Source organism: Opisthorchis viverrini (assembly GCF_000715545.1).
Source record: "Opisthorchis viverrini unplaced genomic scaffold opera_v5_448, whole genome shotgun sequence".
NCBI lineage: Eukaryota > Metazoa > Platyhelminthes > Trematoda > Opisthorchiida > Opisthorchiidae > Opisthorchis > Opisthorchis viverrini.
In genome coordinates, this window is record NW_008752106.1 from 170,277 (window position 1) to 191,981 (window position 21,705).

The 21,705-nt window shown below is 47.4% G+C and overlaps 1 protein-coding gene across 1 annotated transcript in view; it reads left to right on the forward strand.

Moving 5' to 3' along the window:
• Window positions 1–21,705, forward strand: part of T265_11105 (hypothetical protein) — a gene marked incomplete at both ends in the record, with an annotated part of 75,928 nt that overhangs the window by 44,781 nt on the left and 9,442 nt on the right. The window contains 3 exons of the mRNA XM_009177668.1: window positions 4,484–4,619; window positions 10,655–10,784; window positions 20,614–20,759. Of these exons, the coding sequence (XP_009175932.1) occupies window positions 4,484–4,619; window positions 10,655–10,784; window positions 20,614–20,759 (412 nt within the window). The remainder of the gene's footprint in view (window positions 1–4,483; window positions 4,620–10,654; window positions 10,785–20,613; window positions 20,760–21,705) is intronic.

Sequence of the window (21,705 nt, forward strand, 5' to 3'; positions counted from 1 at the left end):
TTGCTGAAAATCCATCGACAGCCCACGACCGGTTTCGTCCTTCTTGAGGCTCATCAGGTAGGCGCAGTCCCCGGGTTTCCGTCAACCTTATGTTCTACTTGAAACCAAATCGCACGAAATTAGCGAATATACACTCATCTGCCTGAAAACATGAGGCGGCCTGGTGCAGCACATTCAGTTGCCTGAGAACATCATAAACGAGAGATTCAGCTGGGTTCCAGGTGAGTCTCTCGAAAGAACCAAATTAGTTTGCAGATGAGTGTATATTCGCTAATCTCTAAAACGGGTTTCAGTACTATCACCAGAGAGTTTTGTCCCAACGAAAACCAGCCCTGAAGGACTGACTTTCCGTAGGAACGCCATTTCGTTGCTAAACAACACCTACTGAAGGTTCTCCAGGTAATTTCCCTGATATACATGTAGACAGGTACGCAGATTGTTACCATGTTACCATTGTTGGTTTCCCCCTTGTTTTACGTATGCGGTTGAAATTTTAACATGCTTCCCCTTGGACGAGTTTGATGAATGTCAGGTAATTAGGAACTTGTGGTAGTTTCTGGCGAACCCCAGGAATCGCGGCCGAGCTCATGAAACGCCACAACGTGTCAGTTTTAGGCTCAAAATGACCTCTTTTGTTCATTTCAGTCCACATCCGATTTTTAAAAAAACCTTTGGCGCAAATCGGGCGACGTCTGCCACGTTAAGATACAGAGCCTAAATTCTTGTTTCATGAGTGAGATAAGTAGAATACAAGACGAGATGGCCCAAGTGGTTAGAGCGCGGATTTACTGACTGGAAGGTTCGTGGTTCGAAACCGACGTTTGCTTCTCAACTTCCCTGTCTAGGCTTGAGCAACCTGGCAGTATCCCAGCCTTCGTGCGTCCTCCGGGTAGCATGGCAGTGAAGCATCGGAAGGGTGTTACAGCTGAGTGGTTTTTTAAGTAGAATACGATGGAAAACAATGCGGCAGCTGGGATCATTGTGCCACCTGTTAGCCGACGAACGTGGAGCAATTACGTTTCGATAAGTTTTTATCGGCAGGTCTATCAAAACAGAATCCTTTTTACCGCTTGAAACCCTGTTGCATCTTCGGATTCGACAGGCATCATCAATGACAGCAACACCAGATGAGGACACTCGTGATTTATTGCCGTACAACGACGTCAGTTTATTTGAATAAACTCTTATAATGGAAAGGAAGAAATGGGACAGGGAGGTTGACCTGACACTAGCGTACAACAAACCTCTGAGGTATCTACACCCCCAACACTCGGTCAGACAGTTTGGATAGAGACTGATGTCAGGAACGCCATACCGTTAAATGTTTCCAGCCAAGCAGAAGGAGAGTCATGCGGACGCCGTCCTGGAAGGCAAACAGCATCAACAGTGACCAAACTTTTCCTAAAGTTCTTCATTCTCTTCTATCATGTCAAATTCGGTCCTCAATGAGTAGGAAAGCTTTCATTTCAGAGGGGTTTGGTAAACAATCGATGGATTGTTACCGATTGTACTATGTGTTGCGCATGCTGAGTTGCTGCCTGTCCAGAAAAGAGCTTTTCTACGTTTTCAATCAATTGGAAAATGTTTGGGACCGATTACGAAGTCATCGTTTCAGAGGGGTTTGGTAAACAATCGATGGATTGTTTACCGATTGTTTACCAACCCCCTCTGAAACGATGACTTCGTAATCGGTCCCAAACATTTTCCAATTGATTGAAAACGTAGAAAAGCTCTTTTCTGGACAGGCAGCAACTCAGCATGCGCAACACATAGTCCACCCTCCTTAGCTTGCAGTGCGTTCTGTGAATGAAGCACCCTCGGCCTCACCAAAATCCCGTCATCTCAGGCCTTAAAACAAGGATATTACGAGGTGTAATCTTTTCCCATGGTGTTCCTGTAAACGTCAGCACAGTTGCCATAGAATAATACAACACCGAGCACATAGGTCCAGTGGATAGCACAATCCCTGTTGTAATGGTGGGGAACGAATTCATGATGGGGTAGAAACCGGTACAGCGTGACGTGAACGTGATCGACGCTACAAAAGCTGATCAAATAGCTGCCGAACCCGCGTCACATCAGTCGCTTGAACAGTTGTTCTCCTGTCCTGATACTGTTTTGTTGAATCCACGTCAAAGCGGAAAAGCACTGGACTCGAGTTTCGCTCATCAGCATTGCATATCCTTAACCGTGTAGGGGTTTGAACTCCGGATGCGAGGCGAGCATGTTATCGCTACACAACCAGCGCACGGTGGACGCATCTGAATTCTCACGTCTGAACAGGCGAACGTGTTTACGCTTGAGCGATATGATTGGTTTGTCCGGCATCTCTGGCGGCGATCTAGTAACTTTACTGGTTGTGTCGACCGACTGACTCACCTATTGTGGGTAGCACTATGGACACTTGCAACCGGAGAGAGGGGGGCGAGATGGCTCAAGTGGTTAGAGCGCGAACTTACTGAATGGAAGGTCCAAGGTTCGAACCCGACCTCTGCCTCTCGACTTCCCCTGTCTAGGTTTGGGCGACCTAGCAGTATCCCAGCCCTCTTGCAACCTTCGGGTGGCATGGCAGTTAGGCACCGAAAGGGTGCTACAGCTGAACGATTCGATTCGGGTCGAACCTTTTTTTTACTTGAAACCGGATGTACGATTTTCGATTAGTTTCATTTGGTTGCATGTCAGATATCCGGAGTTCAGCCCCCCGGTACGGCCAAAAATATGCACTGTTGATGAGCTCCGTCAAGAGCGAAACTTGATTTCAGCGCTTTCCTTCTTTGGCGTGCACACCACTAGGAGGAATGCTCAAACGGGTGGTTCGAACGTGCGCTCTATGAACCCCGTAACCGTCTACAACCTGTCGAACTGTCCATACTCACTTCATTCCAGGCAGGCCTGGTCAGTTGTGAGCTTTTAAGACCTGTCACATTCTCCGTCTGACTTTTCGTTATGGTATCGGTGAGCCTATTCTGCGTGGAGAGTTTTGACAGTCCAAGCGTTCTGAACGGTTGTCTTCGCAGCGTAAGCGTGTTCGGACACCGTTCCTTCTTATGTACAACCTCGGGTACTGGTAACGCACATGGGAGTATTGTTACACATACACACACAAAGTGCATCCATCTATTTTCATAATATGTTGCCATTTTATGCGTGTACAACTGCATTGATTAACCCAAAACCGGTTAAAACGTGTCTTGCAGTTTCGACCACACATGTGGATTCGGCAATGGTCAGTGCCAGGCGGACAGCACGAACAAAATATTTAGCGAAAAAACGACTATCAATGAACATGAGATCAGCACCCATTGTTTGTTGGGGAACCCTTGAAGGGAACTCTCCTCCGGTTTGCGAACCACTGCCCTCAATCGACCAGTCAGCAGACAGACAGAAGCGACTCTGACGTTGGTACACTTTCCGGTGGCGTTCGCAGACTCTTCTTAACTTGATTCGAGGGTTAGCATAGCGCGATGGAAGTCACGTGACCGTCGTCTTAGACTCGCTGAGAGGCGACTGATCATAGTCGAATCGGCCGTCGCAAGGAACAGATGTTTAGTCTGGCTTGCATACATAGGTAGTGCACATGAGCCAGGTCGACCAACACCTGTTGTGCGCTAACCGTCTAGCAGATCCACACATTCCCGTGTGCACGTTAGATCGATGGATATAGCGTTCGTTCATTCCCAGCGGCTTCGCAACCAGCCCACCGGACTTCCCGACCGGATGGTGTTGGTTTTCGTGAAACACCGCAACGATCCACTCCCAATTGATTCGTCTAGATCATCTCCATTGATCTTTGTCCATCCTTGAAGTCATCTTGTAGAAGGGTACCAGTCCTCTCTACACTATCGAGTTTCACTTTTTAAAGTTTAACAGTGCTGTCCTATTGTTAGCGAGTATACGAGCGGTCAGTCAGTCGTTCAGCAGTAACACGCTTTCGGTGCTTAGCTGACATGCCACCTGGAGAAAGCACGAGGGTGGGATACTTCCAGGTTGCCCAAGTCTAGACAGGGAAGTCGAGAGGCACAGGTCGGGTTCGAGCCACGGACCTTCCGGTCAGTAAATTCACGCTCTAACCACTGAGCCATCTCGCCCCTCACAAACGAAATGTCCAGGGATCGAATCCACAATCGTTTGTCTTCGTGGAGCTTTTTGGAGTTGTGTGGCACCTGCGTGGAAAAATACCTAACCACAAATCTCGGAAACTCGCTCATTCGCGTGGCAGACTTGTATTTGGCAAGTTGTAAAACTGCGTTTCATGACCTTCCTTAGCTAAAGAACTGAGTTGAATTTATTTATCAGGATGTTGTCGCAAGCAGATTTGGCCAGTCCATTTATCAAACCTTAGACTGTTCCGCGTTCCATCTCGTACCAGCTATCCGCGAAGCTTTTTAGTACACTGTTTTTTTTCGGACGACATTTGACCTTTGTCACACCTGGAATATGTTGCATAAACTCACTTCACAGTTCATATTTATCGCATTTTCAGAAAATCCGCAGCAATGTTCTCCCCCAATGCCGTCCGATGCACACGCTGGAACGGGACGAAGAAGTATGGGATCGTATGATGCAGAACTTCGAATTCCACGCCCGGTTTGTGGTCCACTTTGTCAAACTTATTCCAGGTAGGCTATCCTCGAATGCGTTAAGAACTCCGCTAAAAACCAATACTACTTTTTCAGTGGTACTACAAAGTCACCCAGACGATCTGAATAACAAGATCGTTCTTTGTTTCAGTTTCTGGTAGTTGGTTCCTCAGTTTGTCTGTAGTTGAGTGCATTGTGTTTTGTGCTGACGGTGCTTTCGGCTGCACTGTTTCAAGGCCACGTGTCAGTGGTGTTCTTAATTGATATTCATTTAGCCACAGGTTTTTTTATACGAGCAACAAGAAAGGAAGCCACGCACCTGTCTTTGTTGTCCTGAGGAGGTTCATAACTGAGGACCAGAGTGAGTGGTGTTTTACTGCTTCATTCTGGTCACATCTTTCATCATTCTCTTGGTAGCCGGGATTCCTGCTTTTTCGAGTCTTGTGATTGGGGAATTGCCACGCCACAGACAGCACGATCGATAATAAAATTTCGTTGTCTTGTCACGGTCAATCTCGATCAAACTGTAGTCAATGACTATGGGTGTCCTTCTCTCTGGATTCGGATGCTCTGGTAGGGTCCAAACCTGCATGCAATCATGGAGTTCGGCTATCGCGTGATGCCATCAGCCCCGTCGCTTCACTTGCCACAAACAGCAGGCGAAGAAACTGCTTCCTTTCTTCCTACGAATTCTACCCCTAGGAGCAACGGCTGTGTTCGCTTCGCATCGTCCTTATCGGCAACTCTCCTAGATTCTTCTGCAGTGACAATCGAAACTCCGTCCACCTTAGCTGCCTTCTCTGTTTGAACCCCGAAACATATAGTAGGGCATATTACTGTTGCTTCTACCCTGAATTCTCGCTGAACAGGAATCAGGTTCGTTACTTGATTTGACTGGCTCGTCACTTTATTCGTGTGTCGGTGCATAGGTTACTTCGGTTGAATGTATCAGAGTCGTTACTGCATGTAACGGAAACATGGAGTGCACAGGTGACCCCCTCTGTAGGCGTTTCCTTTACTCGAACGTCGTGGAACGTCTAGCTCCGAACGCTTTCCACCTGTCCAGTTAATAAAGGGCACCTTTCTGGGAGAAAGGTCAGTTCAAATAACGGGGAATTCTTATTCACAATGTATATGCTAATCACAAAGATGTCAGTCTGACTCACCTTTACAACATGTCTTCATCGTGCTATGGCGGTACATCAGGCATCGATCTGATGAACAACGAACGGTATTTCGATCAGGCGTGAACTATATCTTCAAATTCTTTTCGGCGTTTGACATGCTTCATATGTACAAATGATCCAGAACGTTGGCGTACACTAACTTCGAGGCTGTTTTTGACTCTACCGATCAGTGCATTCTCCCCACCATGCATTCTTAATAGCAGAAGCCACGGGAGTTTGTCATACTCAACTGTTCCTCATCTTTGTATGGTTTGGGCGAGACGGCTAAGTGGTTAGAGCGCGAATTTGCTGACTTCTTTTGTCTAGGCTTGGGCAACCTGGCAGTATCCCAGCCCTCGTATTTCCTTCGGGTGGCATGGCAGCTAGCCACCGAAAGTGTGTTACAGCTGAACGATTTCTCAATTCACATGCTTTTGAGCTGCCACCCTACAAAAAATGGTGTCCGGCAAAAATATCAACAATCTGCTTTCCGATTCAGTTGCTTCATGAGTCAATTCCGACGTTCGAATAGGCACCGGTGAGAACCTTGTCGATCCGGAGTATGCCAAGAGCATCATCCTATTTTTTTTCGAAAACGAACAAAAACGATGAGCGCTATCAGACTAACCACCATCTCACCGTTTTCGGCTTTGCCTCTGTTTTGTTGCATGGCTGTGAGACGTGACCCGTTCGAGCAGGGGAACTGAGACGACGTCTTCAGGTGTTCGACAATCGTTGTCTCAGAACCATAGCTCGTGTGGGTTGGTGTTTGAGTATCCGTAAAGAGGCAATTAGAAAGCGAGTTTTCGGTTGTGCAACGGGTACTTCCATTGAAGAATGTGTCCAGCACCAGAAGCTGCGTTGGTTGGGACGTGTCGCGTATGCCGAACCGTCGTTTACCGAAGAGAGTGCTGTTTTCCATGCCCAATTCAGAGTGACGTAAATAGAGAGATGGCCAATCCTTGGCCTGGCAGAGAGGTATGAAGGAGATCACGAAACGCTTGGGTGCTGTCGGTGCTATTCGCCTTCCAGGATGGGGACCACGTGATCCTCACAGCGCCTGGTTGAAGACTCTTTAATATATGGCTGCCGACTGTGGTCAGCCGCAATCTTGTTACCAGTTTCTATCCAGATCGCCTGAGTGAGTGTCTGGAGGTATAGGCACCTCGGAATGATTGTGGTAAGCTAACACTAAGTCCCTTCCCCGCCCGCCTTTATCCTTTCCTCATAAGGCTTTTGGTAAGCTAACACTAAGTCCCTTCCCCGCCCGCCTTTATCCTTTCCTCCACCATAAGGCTTTCAAGGAAGTCATTTTTGTACGTGGGATGGGATACTGTCAGGGCTCTCACACTTAGACACTCTGTCCACCTAGACAGGAGGACGGTTAGGGTCCCCAACCAAAGTCTCTGGCTCGAAAGCCTAATCACAAGGCAATGGTGTTTGGCGGGAAATGCAAATACATTGCCATTTCTACGGAACAGGTCGCCACATCTTCCAATCCCCAACCTGGAGGACCAGGAAACTGTGTTTGTCAGATCTCCAGTCATTGACCAGCCTGGTATGAGAGACTCTGTGAGTGTCGCGTGGACACCCGCCAATATAGTTCAGTGGGTCGCTAAGCTGCGCGAACCGTCATACCACGGTAGGGTCCAGTCTCTTCGTGACAGAGTCTCGTCGTGAAAGCGAGTTTTTGGTTGTGCAACGGAAACTTCCACTGAACAGTGTGTCCAGCACCAGAAGCTGCGATGGTTGGGACATGTTTTGCGTATGCCAAACCATCGTTTACCGAAGAGAGTGCTATTTTCCATGCCCAATCCAGAGTAACGGAAGGAGAGAGGTGGTGACGGGCTTTGCATTTACGAAGCGCTTACCTTATGCCATTTTCCCCCTTGTAATTCGAAGCGCTTACCTGTTTTATTCTTGGCACAAGCCCTGATGGAAGTCTCACTGGTGAATGAACTACGTGAATCAGGGACCCTGTTCGCTAACTTGCGCCACCGGTAGCATTGAAAAGGCTTAGCTTCAAAGGTTCCGTGTACCTGGTTGCACTATGGGCTATCTTGTTGTGAGCTTGCGACAAACGGCTTCTAAGCGTGTGCGGGCGTGAGACCTCTTTAGCCATCGCCTTTGTTGGTGTTGGATGATCCTAGTGAATTCGGAAACAGGTGTTCTGCTGTACAGCACCTAGTTCACTTGCCGAAACACTGTAGACTGCGGTTGTGGTACAGGTGGTGTATCATCATCTATCCTGGCTTCGTGACGTCGAGATTTCCATGGAGCGAACTGTGACCTTTTGTCGGCTTGTTTTCTAAGGGGATTCTATTGTCCAATATGCCCATCAACTGTAACTCTTACGGTAAAGGTCTCTGGGAGTGACTTGATACAAAGTAGAGCTCAGAATCCAGTCTCAGCTCCATGTATTTTCCACGGTGGACCAAACATGGAAAGCCTATTTTCGCTCTTTGGTCCAGCTTGATCATGCGAGGCCAGAAAAAACTGTTCAAACGGACTGTACTACTCACCAGTAATCTCAAGCATATCCCCACTGCCAAACACTTTACTGGTTTAGTATTTTTATATTTGTTTAATCGTCGTGTTAGAGACTCATTTTTACGATGTTAATCATACCTTGGATTAGAAATAAATGCCCAGTGGTATCAGCCAAAGATAGCGGAACTCCACCCTCCATTCGCGCCGCGTTCACAAATTGGAACTGTTGTATATACAACGCACATGTTGAATGCGAATGACGTCATTCTATACATCTACTCAGTCAGAGGGCACCAGCTGCCAGTATGTGTTTATGGCTTGCCCTTTTTGCCTTGTCGTAAACGGACGATTACCATCGCTAGCTTCGCGGGAATGGCGATCCACAAAAACGAGGTCGAACCGGTGAGTCCGAGATGTAAATTGTATAAACAAAACGCGCGCGCACACACACACACGTCCATACGCGTAGGACAATAGCGAAAGGATGTGCGCACAACGTTTGCATCTTGCTTACAACTGCAATTCTGCGCAAATCGGCATGCCGACATGGGCCACTCAACACTTCGGATCACGATAGCCTGTTTGACGCTGGCCGCATCAAATAGACGCGCGTCTTTCACCAAATGGTGCGCGCGCTTGTGTGTGTGTGTGTGTGTGTGTGTGTGCGTCCACCCGCGTCTCGTGAAGCAGCCAAGGCCAGGTGCCACATATGCGCATATGACACGAGCGCATTTCGCGGGGATGTATGGGCGGTGGGTGATAACTGGATTAGTAACCAAGGTCGTGCGGTGTTGGGCGTAAACAGCCTTCGGATATGTACGGTCCTGTGTATGGCCCTGCCAATCTGGGTGACTTGGACCGGTTAGCCAGTCGTGGATGCGTTTATTTACGGACCGAAAGTATGGTGATTCTTTCCAGTTATCGGTTTGTGAGCTAGCGCGAACCTAGATTTGAACCCAGCACTACTCATTTAGCTGATAGGTGAATTCTCCGACTGCACTGATGTATCCTCCTAGGCACTAAACTGGCTGCGTTATGCTGTTTTTTTACAATAGACCTTCAATCGACCTTTACTGAGTTCATTTGCTCGCAGTCAGTCATCAACGAAGACAGGCCTCGCTTGCTAAAGCCCTTGTTAGGTTTTAATCTCCTTGTATTTTCTTGGTGGAACACACTACTCATAAGTTGCTGAAAACTACTGCTGAAAAACCCTCCATCGAAAAGCCAATTTAGTTTGCAAATCAGTGTATATTCGCTAATTTCGTGCAATTTGGTTTCAAGTAGAACGTAAGTTCGACGGAAACCCGGGGACTGCGCCTACCTGATGAGCCCCAAAAAGGGCAAAACCGGTTGTGGGCTGCCGACGGATTTGCAGCAACCTTATGAGTAGTACATTACAAAGCTATACTCGACAATCCATTTAGTTGATTATTGTGGACGAGATATTCAGCCCAGATTCGTCTGAGTCCTCCGTTAGTAGGAATTTGATTAATAAATGAGTCTATTTCGCCCGTATACTTAATCTCATTGCTAGATTCAGCCTAAATTTGGAAATAGTGGTCCCTTATTTGGCTTGATCTCGGGAGTGACTTCTCTTCGCAAGGGTCTCTATGGACTACAGTATTTCCCATAGAACATCCCCCATTTTCCCTGAGCATTCCAGCTGTTTTTCGACATAGGTCTCTCAAATTCGGTACTTAACTGTTCATCCAAAACTACGCACAGGCCGTTCACCACTAGTATTCACGTGATAGTAGACCGCTCGGATGTGAAGACGTATGTGGCGGTTAACTTTAGTTGAGTACTTCACTGAGATGTTGCATCATTTAGCTATTGTTCAATGTCATTAGCGTTCTTGCTGTCAATTTCTATCCAGACCTGACTTATTCGTGACAAATCAGCAGCAGGTTCCCCCCATTTCTCCTGTTTAACCCTACTGAACTGATATGGCTAAACGACACTCCCGGGGTTTCATGCTAATTTTGCTGTCAGTGATAATGATGTGAAATCGTCGGTTCTTCAGTGATCATTCACTTCGGTCTTGTGTAGTCCATGCAGTTCGATATTGTTCGTGAACGGACACTCGAACATGCCTATGAAAGTTTTCTTGGTATGATGATCACGTGAGAAGAGGAACCACGCTGTCAGTATACAACAAGTCCCTCGATCAGGCCTCCACCGTGTCCTTTTCCACGTTTTTTTTATTCTGAATGGCAGTTGATCTAGGCAGAGATAGCTCGGTAGTTAAGGCGCCAGCTTACGGACCGCTCCTAACCGCTCCTGTCTGCGCTTGGACAACCTGTAAGTATCTCAGCCCTCGTGCTTCCTTCGGCTGGCATGCACCGAAAGCGTATTGCACCTGAACGATTGTTGTTTATGGTATGTTGTTAACTTTTACCTCCATCCGATCTTTTGAAGGATTCGATCAACTCGAGCTGGGAGACAAGCGGCAACTGGTTCGTGGTGCTATGTATCCACTTATGTTATTGGAACTCAGTCGAGACTTTGTAAACGGGGAGGTGGTACACTTCAATTACTTTGATTTCACGTGAGTACTCTTGATGTTTATGTTTCAATGTTTGTTTGTTTGTCTTGCGCTCTACGTCAGGTTTGTTTACTGTTCCAACTGGACGCAGTTGATTTTGCGCGCTCGTCAGGTCAGTCTAATAGCCTATTAAAACAAGGCAGTTTATTCGTTGTCATCCCACGGCAACGAGATGTCTAGTGTGTAAACGAGCGTATTTGACTGCCGGTACTTGCCCGTCAGACGAGTGTGTATCTGTTGGCAGCAAAGTCTCTTGCACTGATAACTATCCACAACAGAGTTATTTGAATGTGGTATGGGGAATAGGCACCCCCATTCAAAGGTCTTCTCCGTTTGTTTTGAAGTCAATGGTGCCTGGTGAACAATGTACAGCTACTAGATGTAGCACACTACTCATAAGGTTGCTGATAACCCGGTTCAACACCGATTTCATCCTTATTGGGGCTCATCATCCTCGAGTTTTCATCAGCCTTATGTTCTGCTTGAGCATAAATTGGACGGAATTTGTCAAATACTCTCACTTACACAGCATGAAGGCTATCACGAACGAGAGATTCAGCTGGGTCCCCCATTTAGACCAAACTAATGTGCACGTGAGAGTAGCTGGTGCATGCATACCACTGTTCTTCGGCCTCGACCATCCGTTCTCACGGATATGTGTTGGCCCGAAAGACTGAAAATGCTAGACACACTAAAATTCTCAGCAGTCAACGTGCCATTTCATTCTCCGCAGAACCGTCGCTGATTTTGACCCATAAGACACTGTGTGCAAACCATCTATTTGAATTTCGCTTTTGTCCCACTCACTCGAATTCCCAGGGGTGGTTGCAGGAAATGATTGGTAATCGTGGGTTTGAATCTGCTTGGAATGATCAACCAATGTGTGCTGAAAGACCTGAAAAATGGTTACTCAGCCAACCAGGTCCCAGGGTTATCCAAGTTCAAGATCGACGAAGGAGACGTGTCTCTCGTGGAGCAGCTGCTGTTTCACGATACGATAGTCTGTATTGTCCGAGAATACGTTCTCGACGTTGAGGTACTGTTAATTTCTGACTACCATGAACAGGTTTTTGTAGCTTATGGAAAACGATTGAGTTTCGCACAGCCGTCATTCCTATAGGTTGGCTTACACAATACTGCTGTACCCCTTAACAGTGATCACTTCGAATAGAAGCCATCTTCTTGAAGAGTACATAATCGTGTTTGCCATTAGCCACGGATTAATGGACCTTCCGTTTTAAGAGGGTTACTCTCGAATTCTGAACCAATGACCTTTTCCGCTTACTCATCTGTCTTGAGGAATTACAGAATACGTAGGCAACTAGGTTCTCTGTGAATAGCTGACTAACGGCCGCTTTCGGAAAGGCCTGAGAGCTTAAGCTTGGTGCATTTTACTTACGGTATTCAAGAAGAAGCCAATTGGCTGGATTGAGGACTTTGTTCGATACGTATGACGTTGAAAACTCATGAGGAAAAACTCTTGACTCTCATCGTCTCGATTTCCTTCGCTCAATTCTTTCTAAATTCAATACTGTTGGAATGGTTTTCGTTATTTGTTATTGTCGTTTTTGAAAGTGCCCTGTTGACAGGATCTCAGAAACCCGGTTGTCTACTTTTGACTAGTTTACACACAGAGGTCCATTTTGAGATTAGCTCAAAAACCCAACACCGACAATTGGGGGAGGGGAGGTTGCATGCAGTAACGTCCTCAATCTCGAACAGTACTGTTTAGTAATTGAGCTACGCATTGTGCGCCAAGGTCGTACTGGTTTGAAATTGAGATAACTCACAGGGTAAGCCGCGAACTTCGGGTGACATGGCTTAAGTGGTTGGAGCGCGAATTTACTGACCGGAAGGTCCGTGGTTCGAACCCGACCTCTGCCTCCCGACTTCCCCTGCCTAGGCTTGAGCAACCTGTCAGTATCCTAGCCCTCTTGCAACCTTCGAGTGGCGTGGCAGCTAGGCACCAAAAGGATGCTACAGTTGAACGAACGCACGAACTTATTGGCTGAACGGCCCGTGGTTCGAACCCACTCTCTGCATCTCTTGGGAGGTTTGAGAGTATCCCAGCCCCCATTCTCCCTTCGATTGGCATTCAGTTCAATTCAATTCAATTCATTCAATTCGATTGGCCGATTCAACGAAAGGGTGTTACACCTGAACGATTGTTTTTTTTCGTGATTTGTTGTTGTAGTCATTCAAGCTACTTCAGTTCCGTTCACCGAACAAGGGATGATTGCCCAATCCGTTACTTGATGCTGAATCGTCCTGGTTGTCTGATGAGGTAGGAAGTTGAGAAACCACTTACTGGGGCAACAGCATGGATAAGGGGCGCCACAAACTGCGCGACTGAGCTAAGTTTTGCCATCATTGGTATACCTCGGCACTGATCGATTGAGCTTATTGGTTGGGGCCCTTCGTACACTTTCGCCAGGTCATATACCGTTTCCACCTAGTACGTGTCCATTCAAAAATGTCCGTTGGTGGTAGACGGTTCTCTGGTGTGGGTGAAATGGCTCAAGTGGTTAGCAAGCGAATCTACTGACCCGGAGGTACGTGATTCGAACCCAACATCTAGATGTCAATTTCGCCTGTCTAGGCTCGAGTAACCTGACAGTATCTCAGCCCTCGTGCTTCCTTCGGATAGCATGACAGCTTGGTACCGGAAGGGTGTTACAGCCGGAAGTTTTTCTCTGGTGTGCGCAGTACATGGCCTGACCAGTGCAACATGGCTTATGACTAACCCGTCTATTGTGGATGTACCTTGGTAAACGAAATAGAATCGGTTAACACCAAATGATTTTCTACATTACATGGTCAAAGCCTATTCATGGGTCCACTGCGGTTGGCGAATATGCGTGTGTCTTCGGTAGCGAGTCTGGATGGTGTGCGCATGCTAACTCAAAACGATCTCAGCATGGGCGCAAGCAATGATAGTTTGAACACACACACACACCTCATTTCCCTTTCCCCGGTCAACACCTGTCTATCATCCTCATCTAACTGCCTGTCACCTCTGCCTCCCGGTTTCAGCAAATGCTGTTTTTGCCTCTTCTTGCTTTTCCCAGCCTATTGTTCTTATCTAACCTAACCACTTAGGGAAAATACTCAAGTTTCACGTGCTCCTTCATGTGACTTGGTCTAATACGGTTATCACAGTCGTATAATTGGTGCGAAATCCTCTCTCTGTCTTCGCCTTTAGAATAGACAGATTTCGTCCTGTGTGACCGGTTATCTTGTGATTCGAGGGGCAAGTAACTTGTGTCCCGCGCTGACACAGAGAACCGAACGATAAGCATTACATTTAGTAGATGGGACGAAATGGGTATTGGTCACCATGGACTCCTTTGGAAACACGATTTACCCGAGAAAACTGGCGTGAAAACACACGGTTGAAGGACGGACGCGATAAGTTTAGAGGGACATCCTATGGCGCCATTCTAGGAAGGTATCATCATCATCATCACCATCATCAAAAGAAACAGCAACATCATTTGATTGACACTGATGCTCCACAATCACAAAGTTTCTCTAATTATATTTAAAGTGACTGGAAGAGAAAGAAGTGGATGAAGGAGGGAATTTGGTGCTAGCCTCTCGCAAGCATTCCGAACTGTCAACACCTCCAAGTATGAAAACAAACTGATATCGCTCAGCCGCCATTTCAGTCAAGCGCAGTCGGGGTCACGGGAGCCTCGTCCTGAAAGGCGTACCACACCACCACCACCAACAAAATCTTTCGTCATCTTTTTCAAACCGTTCCGTCATGCGTTGCCAAATTCACGGCGCACGGCACTGGTCCCGGTAGACACTGTTCCGGTATGCGTAGCACATGGCTGAACCACTGTAGTTGATTGCACTGACTACTTTCCGCGACTGAATTACCTGCTGCACAACCAAACATCCGTTTTCTAACTACCTCGTCACAAATTCGTTCACAAAATCCGACATCAGCTCGATTTCTGAAGCATCGGCGGTCAAAAACCTGTAGAAGGGGAGCGAAATATCCAGGCCATTAGGCCTCACAACCCGTACATGACCTTCTCAATGCTTTGCCTGACATTTTGTCGGATGCATTTCCATTCGCGCCTCGGAGCAGCACTCATTTCGGCTTGTGGAATTTTGCGACTCTGTACGTTCGATTCGTTAATGTACCCCACAAACTCTTGATCGGATTGGGACCAAATGTTGATCGTCCTGTTACTATGGCCGTATACTTCAAACACATGCCCATAGGTCACCCTACATGAAGGCTGGTAGCGCGTTTCCAACCGACTACGGTCAAACTTTCTACTAATCACCCGCCTAGCAAAATTTAATTCTGACTTACTATCCTCCGAGCATTAAAGTGCGTCCTACATATTCTGCACTCGATCGTTTCACGCTCGTTGGCGTGTGCTTTTCTCCGCGCCACTCAACCGAACATTTCAACAGTGTGCGTGTACGGTATAGTCTCTATAGTGCTATCGACTGGAATGATCGGATTCTCTGAGCACGTGTTCCAACTGAACGTTCTTGGATGGAAACGTTTGCGTTGTGTCTGGTATTTTCAAACTACATACGACCCCACAAGGCAGTTCAACCTAACTTAACACCAAAGTCAATCTTTTCTAGGATTCCAAATTTCATACACTTGTATCCGAGTACCAAGCTTCCTAAACTGGGTGCCGTTTTCTTAAAGTAGTTGGGGCTTCGCAGGTTGTCCGAATTTCCTTAGGAATCACTCATATGTTGACCCGTAACAACACTGATGTTGTAAAGTTTTGTTGAGCCCCGGTGTAGTAAAAATGAAGCAGCATCAACCTCGCGGCTTCATTCCAATCTCGCTTTGGTGGTAAGCTAACCGAACCTCGGCGGACTTTTGTCAGCGTGATCGGTAGCGTATTCGATGGCTGCTAGCCCCTGCATCGAGTCATCCAACACTGTTCCGTGTGTGGCTGGTATTAGTTCCGGGGCCTGTGATTGTCCGTGCGTTTGTGGGCTTCACCCAGAAGTACGTCGGTCACGGAGTTGGAGCACCAGTTAACTGCACACGTGGCAGTTAGGTGGGAAACGCGACCAGCGTTCCACATAATCCCTTCAGACCTAATAATGTCGATTTAGTAAGCCGTCTACTCATTTTACAACCTGACCTGATCGCAATGATTCATCGTGAGATCCATCAACGCACATCGATCTTTTATTGGTTCTGGAGCGACCGAAGAACACACTGTGGGGGCGAGCTGGACCAAGTGGTTAAAGCGCGAATTTACTGACCGGAAGGTCCATGATTCGAACCCGACCTCTGCCTCCCGACTTCCCCTGTCTAGACTTGGGCGATTTGACAGTATCCCAGCCCTCGTGCCTCATTCGTGTGGCATGGCGGCTATGCACCGAAAGGGTGTTACAGCTGAACGATATATATAACACCGCAGGGTTGACCCAAAACTACCAGTGAATCTGGTGAACGAATTGTGTGAACTATTTCGCGTCGCTCACGGTTCTGCCCATTACCAATCACGGAAAGTGATTATGGTATCAAGGACTGCGGAATACCAAGCAACGCATAATCTAATTCGTGCAGTTTTATGTTCTGTTGACCGTGCTGCCAGTCGGCTATCCAAACGGTATTACGAATCACACAACATGCAGTGGGAGTTTTGTGGTGCTTTAATCTCTCGTGTCTTTTCATACCGGTGTCATACTCCAGTAGTAGTGGAACATGCTTTCAGGGCTAAAAAATCATTCTGAACTTTTCTGCATGGTAGTTCTTCAGCATGGGAAGAAAATATTGAGTTGGATGTCGGAGGCCCCCCACACACACACACTCACACGACCATCTGTGAAGGTACATTGCGAACTACAAGCCCTGGTTGGGTTGGGTAGACCAACCGATGCATTTTACGGATTAGGGAAATGCACTGTGTCAGTCCTATCACACTTGTGGCATGATACCACATTCGGGTTACTGCCCATTATCTGTATTGGTTCCATTCCGGACCATTCCATCCTTTTCTCTTCACTCTTCACTAGTGTGAATTGGACTGTCTCAACCCCTCCGGGTGCAGTACCTTGGCTGACGCGACAAGGTGAAGGCGAGCATCCTGTGAAGGGCTAACTACTTTTAGACGACTAGCAATCGGTTCAAACACCTATTGAGCCTTCGTGTGCATACACCGTGGTCGGACAGTCTATTCGCGTTTTCCTCTGGTGGTGTGCGTAATTTATGGTTGTATGTGGGCTGGGCTATCGCCATGGCGTTCAGGCCTAGACAGGGGAACTGTTACGGTCCCCAACCAAAGCCTAACTGGAACACAGCGGTGGTTGACTGTCATAGCGGCCTACATTTTTGAGGAGCAAGTCGCTACCCATGTTCTAACCCCCAACCTGGAGTACCAGAGGACTGCGAGACTTTCCATTGACCAACCTAGTATGAGCTATACACTCCCCAGTATAGCTTAGTGGATTATGGAGGCGGCCAAACCGTTCCAGTCCCTTCGTGATGGGTTAATAGCATGAATGGTTACGCCATTCAGCAATGCGCCTAATCACTAACCACCAGATGTAGATTTCCTGTTGTGGCTGTTGCGAACTTTGATTAGACTCTTACGAGCGCTCGGAACCGCAGAAGAGTAGCATTCACAAAAGTGTGATCACCTTCCAGGCGTAAAATAGCAAAAAGGTGCGACAACTTATTGTCCCAGAACGGACCACATTCTGCTTCCACATTCGATGCGATTAAGCGTCAATGGCGCAAGCAGAGCTGAATGCCCACGATTATCAAACACCATGGAGCTTTTGCACATTGTAGAATCGTGCGTGACGTATCAACCATAAAAATGGAAACTTGATCTATACGGTGGTATTCACGACTGTTTATTCGTTCCTCAAGTGAATCATGCTTCACTTATCCATCCCTGTTTACCATCGATTGCTGCCCTCGGTTTTTGGTTTGTTAGTACTTACTCCTGTGTTAGGATTTTCGGCTGCATTGATTTTGCCGACCCTGGGCCGAATACAGCAAACCTTGGTTCCTGTCAAGAAGTCGAGTTTTGACCCCGTTGTGACCTGGTCTTGTTTACCTGAACACTTCGTTGATGGTGGATGAAATATACTGACAGTCCACTCTGAAAGAGTGCCCCCCCCCCCCGCGAGATGTCAACGCTGCAATCAAAGAGCATAAGTTGACTTTCTTCTTAACGTGGTCAGTCGTGTTCTACTGTGTCTAGCGCTGTTTGGGTGATAACCACCGCTTGTGGTATTGATGATCTGCACGTGAGTACGCATATATTCCGAGCTGTCAAGTGTAGAATATCGTCGTGCTGTGAGCTGTTTTCACTGATCCGGGGATGTAACTCAAATCGTTGTTCTGTCCTTGTGTGCACTCAAGTCTTTGCCGATCACAGCTGTCAATCACCCGTGTGTGTTGCATAAAGGCTTGGAACACCGATGAACGGTATCATCAGCCTGGAATGCGAGGACCGCCATACCTTTAGACAGGCACACACAGAATTCACACCCGTTTAGCTTATTTCACTACACCGATCGCTACGCAACCACTCCTATAAAACTGGTCAGCACTGACTCACCCAAGGTGTTGTTGTGCTACCAGTTATGAGTACTTGGCGCGCTCATCTTTCTCGTGAAGTTTCCATCCACATACAACCCATGCGATCCATTCCCCTGGGCGCCCGATACGGCGTTTTGGCACACCCATTCTCACACGTTCATTCTGTGACCAGTGTGACGAAAATGGTTGCAGAAAAACGGCTAAACTGGGTGGCTGACTCCCGCCGCCAGTAGTATCGCGTCGCTCGCCCCAGTCAGCTGATTGCGTTTGTTGGCTGGGTGGTTGTGCGCCGACTGCTAGCGTGTGCCCATACCGTTTGGAACGACACTTTCCGAATGGATGAATCACAGATGACACGAAAACAAAGCCCGACTTGTCCATGAACGGGACGAAACATACCGGGGCCCGACAATTTCCGCCGCATTTTTCCATGGCATGCATACAAACGTGCGTGTCTGTTGCCCGCGCTGCTCCAGCCTAAGCTGTTGGGCCGGAGGCGCCTGTTGTAATTCACCTACCATGATTGTGACGTACGTCCAGCGCGATTTGGCTCGTGCAACCGATACGGTTTTACCCCAGTCCAGTTGTGTCTGAAATACTAACTCGGCAATGCTGCTTTTGGTGGTAACTCTTGTGACTATTTCGCAACAATCAACTAGCCCGACCGAATTAGAGCGCGAGCTTACTTACCGAAAGGTCCCTGGTTCGAACCCGACCTCTGCCTCTCGACTTCCCCTGTCTAGGCTTGGGTAACATGGCAGTATCCCAGCCTTCGTGCAACCTTCGGGTAGCATGGCATTATTCTGGGATGAATAAGAGTTTTTTTGAGGTACTCAACAGTTAGACCCCTACGCGGCAATTAAAAATGTAGTATTTTGTTCTGTTTGCGACTTCAACTCTGCTTCTCAAGACAGAAGCATTTTTAGACACCCTACCCGGAACCAGCGACCCAAATGTGTTACCTGTTTGACTGCAGGGAGGGGCGTGGCACTGCGGTATAGGAATTAGGCATGAAATCCCTACTTTTGATGTGATTACGCAAATGCGTTTAGAACTCTTGGTAGAAGCGATTCGCAGTTCGATCATAAGAGTTGATTCGATCCATCGGAATGTGTGATTTTTAGGCCGACCTTCTCTAACCTGTCCTTTCTCGAAAAAAGATAGCATTGCTGGTCCCCTTTAAACTGTTATCCAGGAAGACGGTACGAATTCAATTGCGCATTGCCTCATAATACGATTGACACACTACGGGATTCGTTGTCCTTTGACTGACTACTCACTTTAGACCTTCCTAGCATGGACCTTCCCAGTATGGCCCACGGAAAAAAATCGTCCAGTTGTAGGACTGTTCCGGTGTCCAACTGCCATGCCACCAGAAGGAAGCACGAGGCCTGGGATACTGCTAGGTTGCCCAAGCCTAGACAGGGGAAGTCAAAAGGCAGAGATCGGGTTCGAACAATGGGTCTTCCAGTCAGTAAATTCGCGCTCTAACCACTTGGGCCATCTCGCCCCTTGGCCCACGAAATGACCACAGCAATGGGGCCCGGTCACCACGTTAAAGTGGCGGATTTTGTTCCCCCTTGATCGTCACCGAACAAGTCAGCTACAGTTATCTCCTACACTCCCAGAATATGCCAGTCTTGGTTGGCCCCTTAAACTGATGTTAAAGTCCATGAATCCTAGAGTATATATCACTTTTGGTTGATTTTCTCATGTGATCTCCACGTAGAAGCGAATAGGAAAGGGATAACAACATTCCCCTGGCTCAGTTTTCTAATTTCGAAGTCATTAGGTACCAGGCTATGAATCAGTAAATTACCGCCATCTGTTACTGCCACTTTTCAGACACGGTTGATTTCATACTCTGTCTGTCCCTTTCCTGAATTATATCAGTCTGATCACTAAACACTTGTTCTATCTGGCTGACAGCTAGGCTGTCCTAGCATGGAAATCTACAGTTTTCCACTTATCCTACTATTCGCACTTCAATCTATTGATTCGCCGATTGCATAAGTCCAGACAGTTTGCCAGTCGGCTTCCATGTCGACACGTCCCACAGATGTCGTACCATCAACCCAGTAAGGTGGTTTGGCACCGTGACAAACCATTGTCTGTCTGTATTCGCAAACCGTGACAACATGAATGCGGTTGTCTCTCGGTTGACTGCAATCGGTCAGTGTTGTCTATAATGACCTTTTTCGCGCGAGTTTACCTGTTTCTCTTCTCCACTGATCGCACTCTACCGCTTCGAACTCTCTATTTATTTTATATCCTCGCTACTAGCGAATCTGAACGGGAAGTCATTCACAAACACTTCCCCACGTTCCGCGCCATGGTTGTTCACCTGGTCCGGTCGGGAAAGCTTCTGGACGATATTCGGTTGGACAGTGTCGAATTGGCGCTGGTCTGTGCTCAGGAGGTGTTCAAACGTAAGTCGCTACATCCGTCGTTGTTGTTGTTGTCTTCGTTGTTGCATGAAATTTTGTTTTCGTTTGGTTTTTCGTAGGAAAGACTCGACTCAATAACATTTTCTTCGTACAGCGGGTTGTTATCCGTTTCCGGACTCACCTGTCACACCGAACTCTGCCGATGGATCCCCAAGCAGAATAGGTGTGGTTTGCTCTGAGCCGTTCGTGCAACCATCATCTCGACATAATTTACTGATTGGGGACGTGAGCGCACCATATGAAAGCAGCGTTATGCCATACTCTATTCTAGAATAGCACCTCAGTAAAGAGATGAAGAAAAGGAAGAGGAAGGACGGCGTTCCCAGGGAACATGACCAAGGGTAATATGCTTACACCTCCGACTATCATCAGATTAAGCAAAGCTGAGCATCCTGTCGGAATAAGACACCCTCTCTGGGATCGATCCAGCATCTTCCACTAACCGAGCCCAGTGTACCACGACAGAATTGCTGAACAATCCTTATAGAAAGTGACAGTATTCTAACCAACGAAGTCGATTACGCCTCCGGATCCTGCAGCACATCGTGTTGCGTGCACGGGAACCTGGTCAGGAGAGCGCACTCAGCTTCACAGCAATCGTCTCCGTCTCGCATGGTGAACAAGAAGAAAGCAGCACGTTTTTGGACAGACGATAGTGAGGTAGAACTGCATATCTTTACTTCATAAACTCAGGCGCTGGTTAAGGCTCGAATCGAGCGTGTTAGATGAAAGACACTTAGCCATCGAAGCCGACTAACCACAAAGCCATTGTTTAAATTATCCTACTCAGCGACCTACCATTTATTTATTAGGTTTGCAATATTATCGCTTATAAATTCATCAACAGATGGTCTCTTGGGTCCTGTATTGAAGATTAGCTGGAGCAGCTTTCGGGCGCTCCTTGTTGCCCTAATCCCCTCCCCTTCAT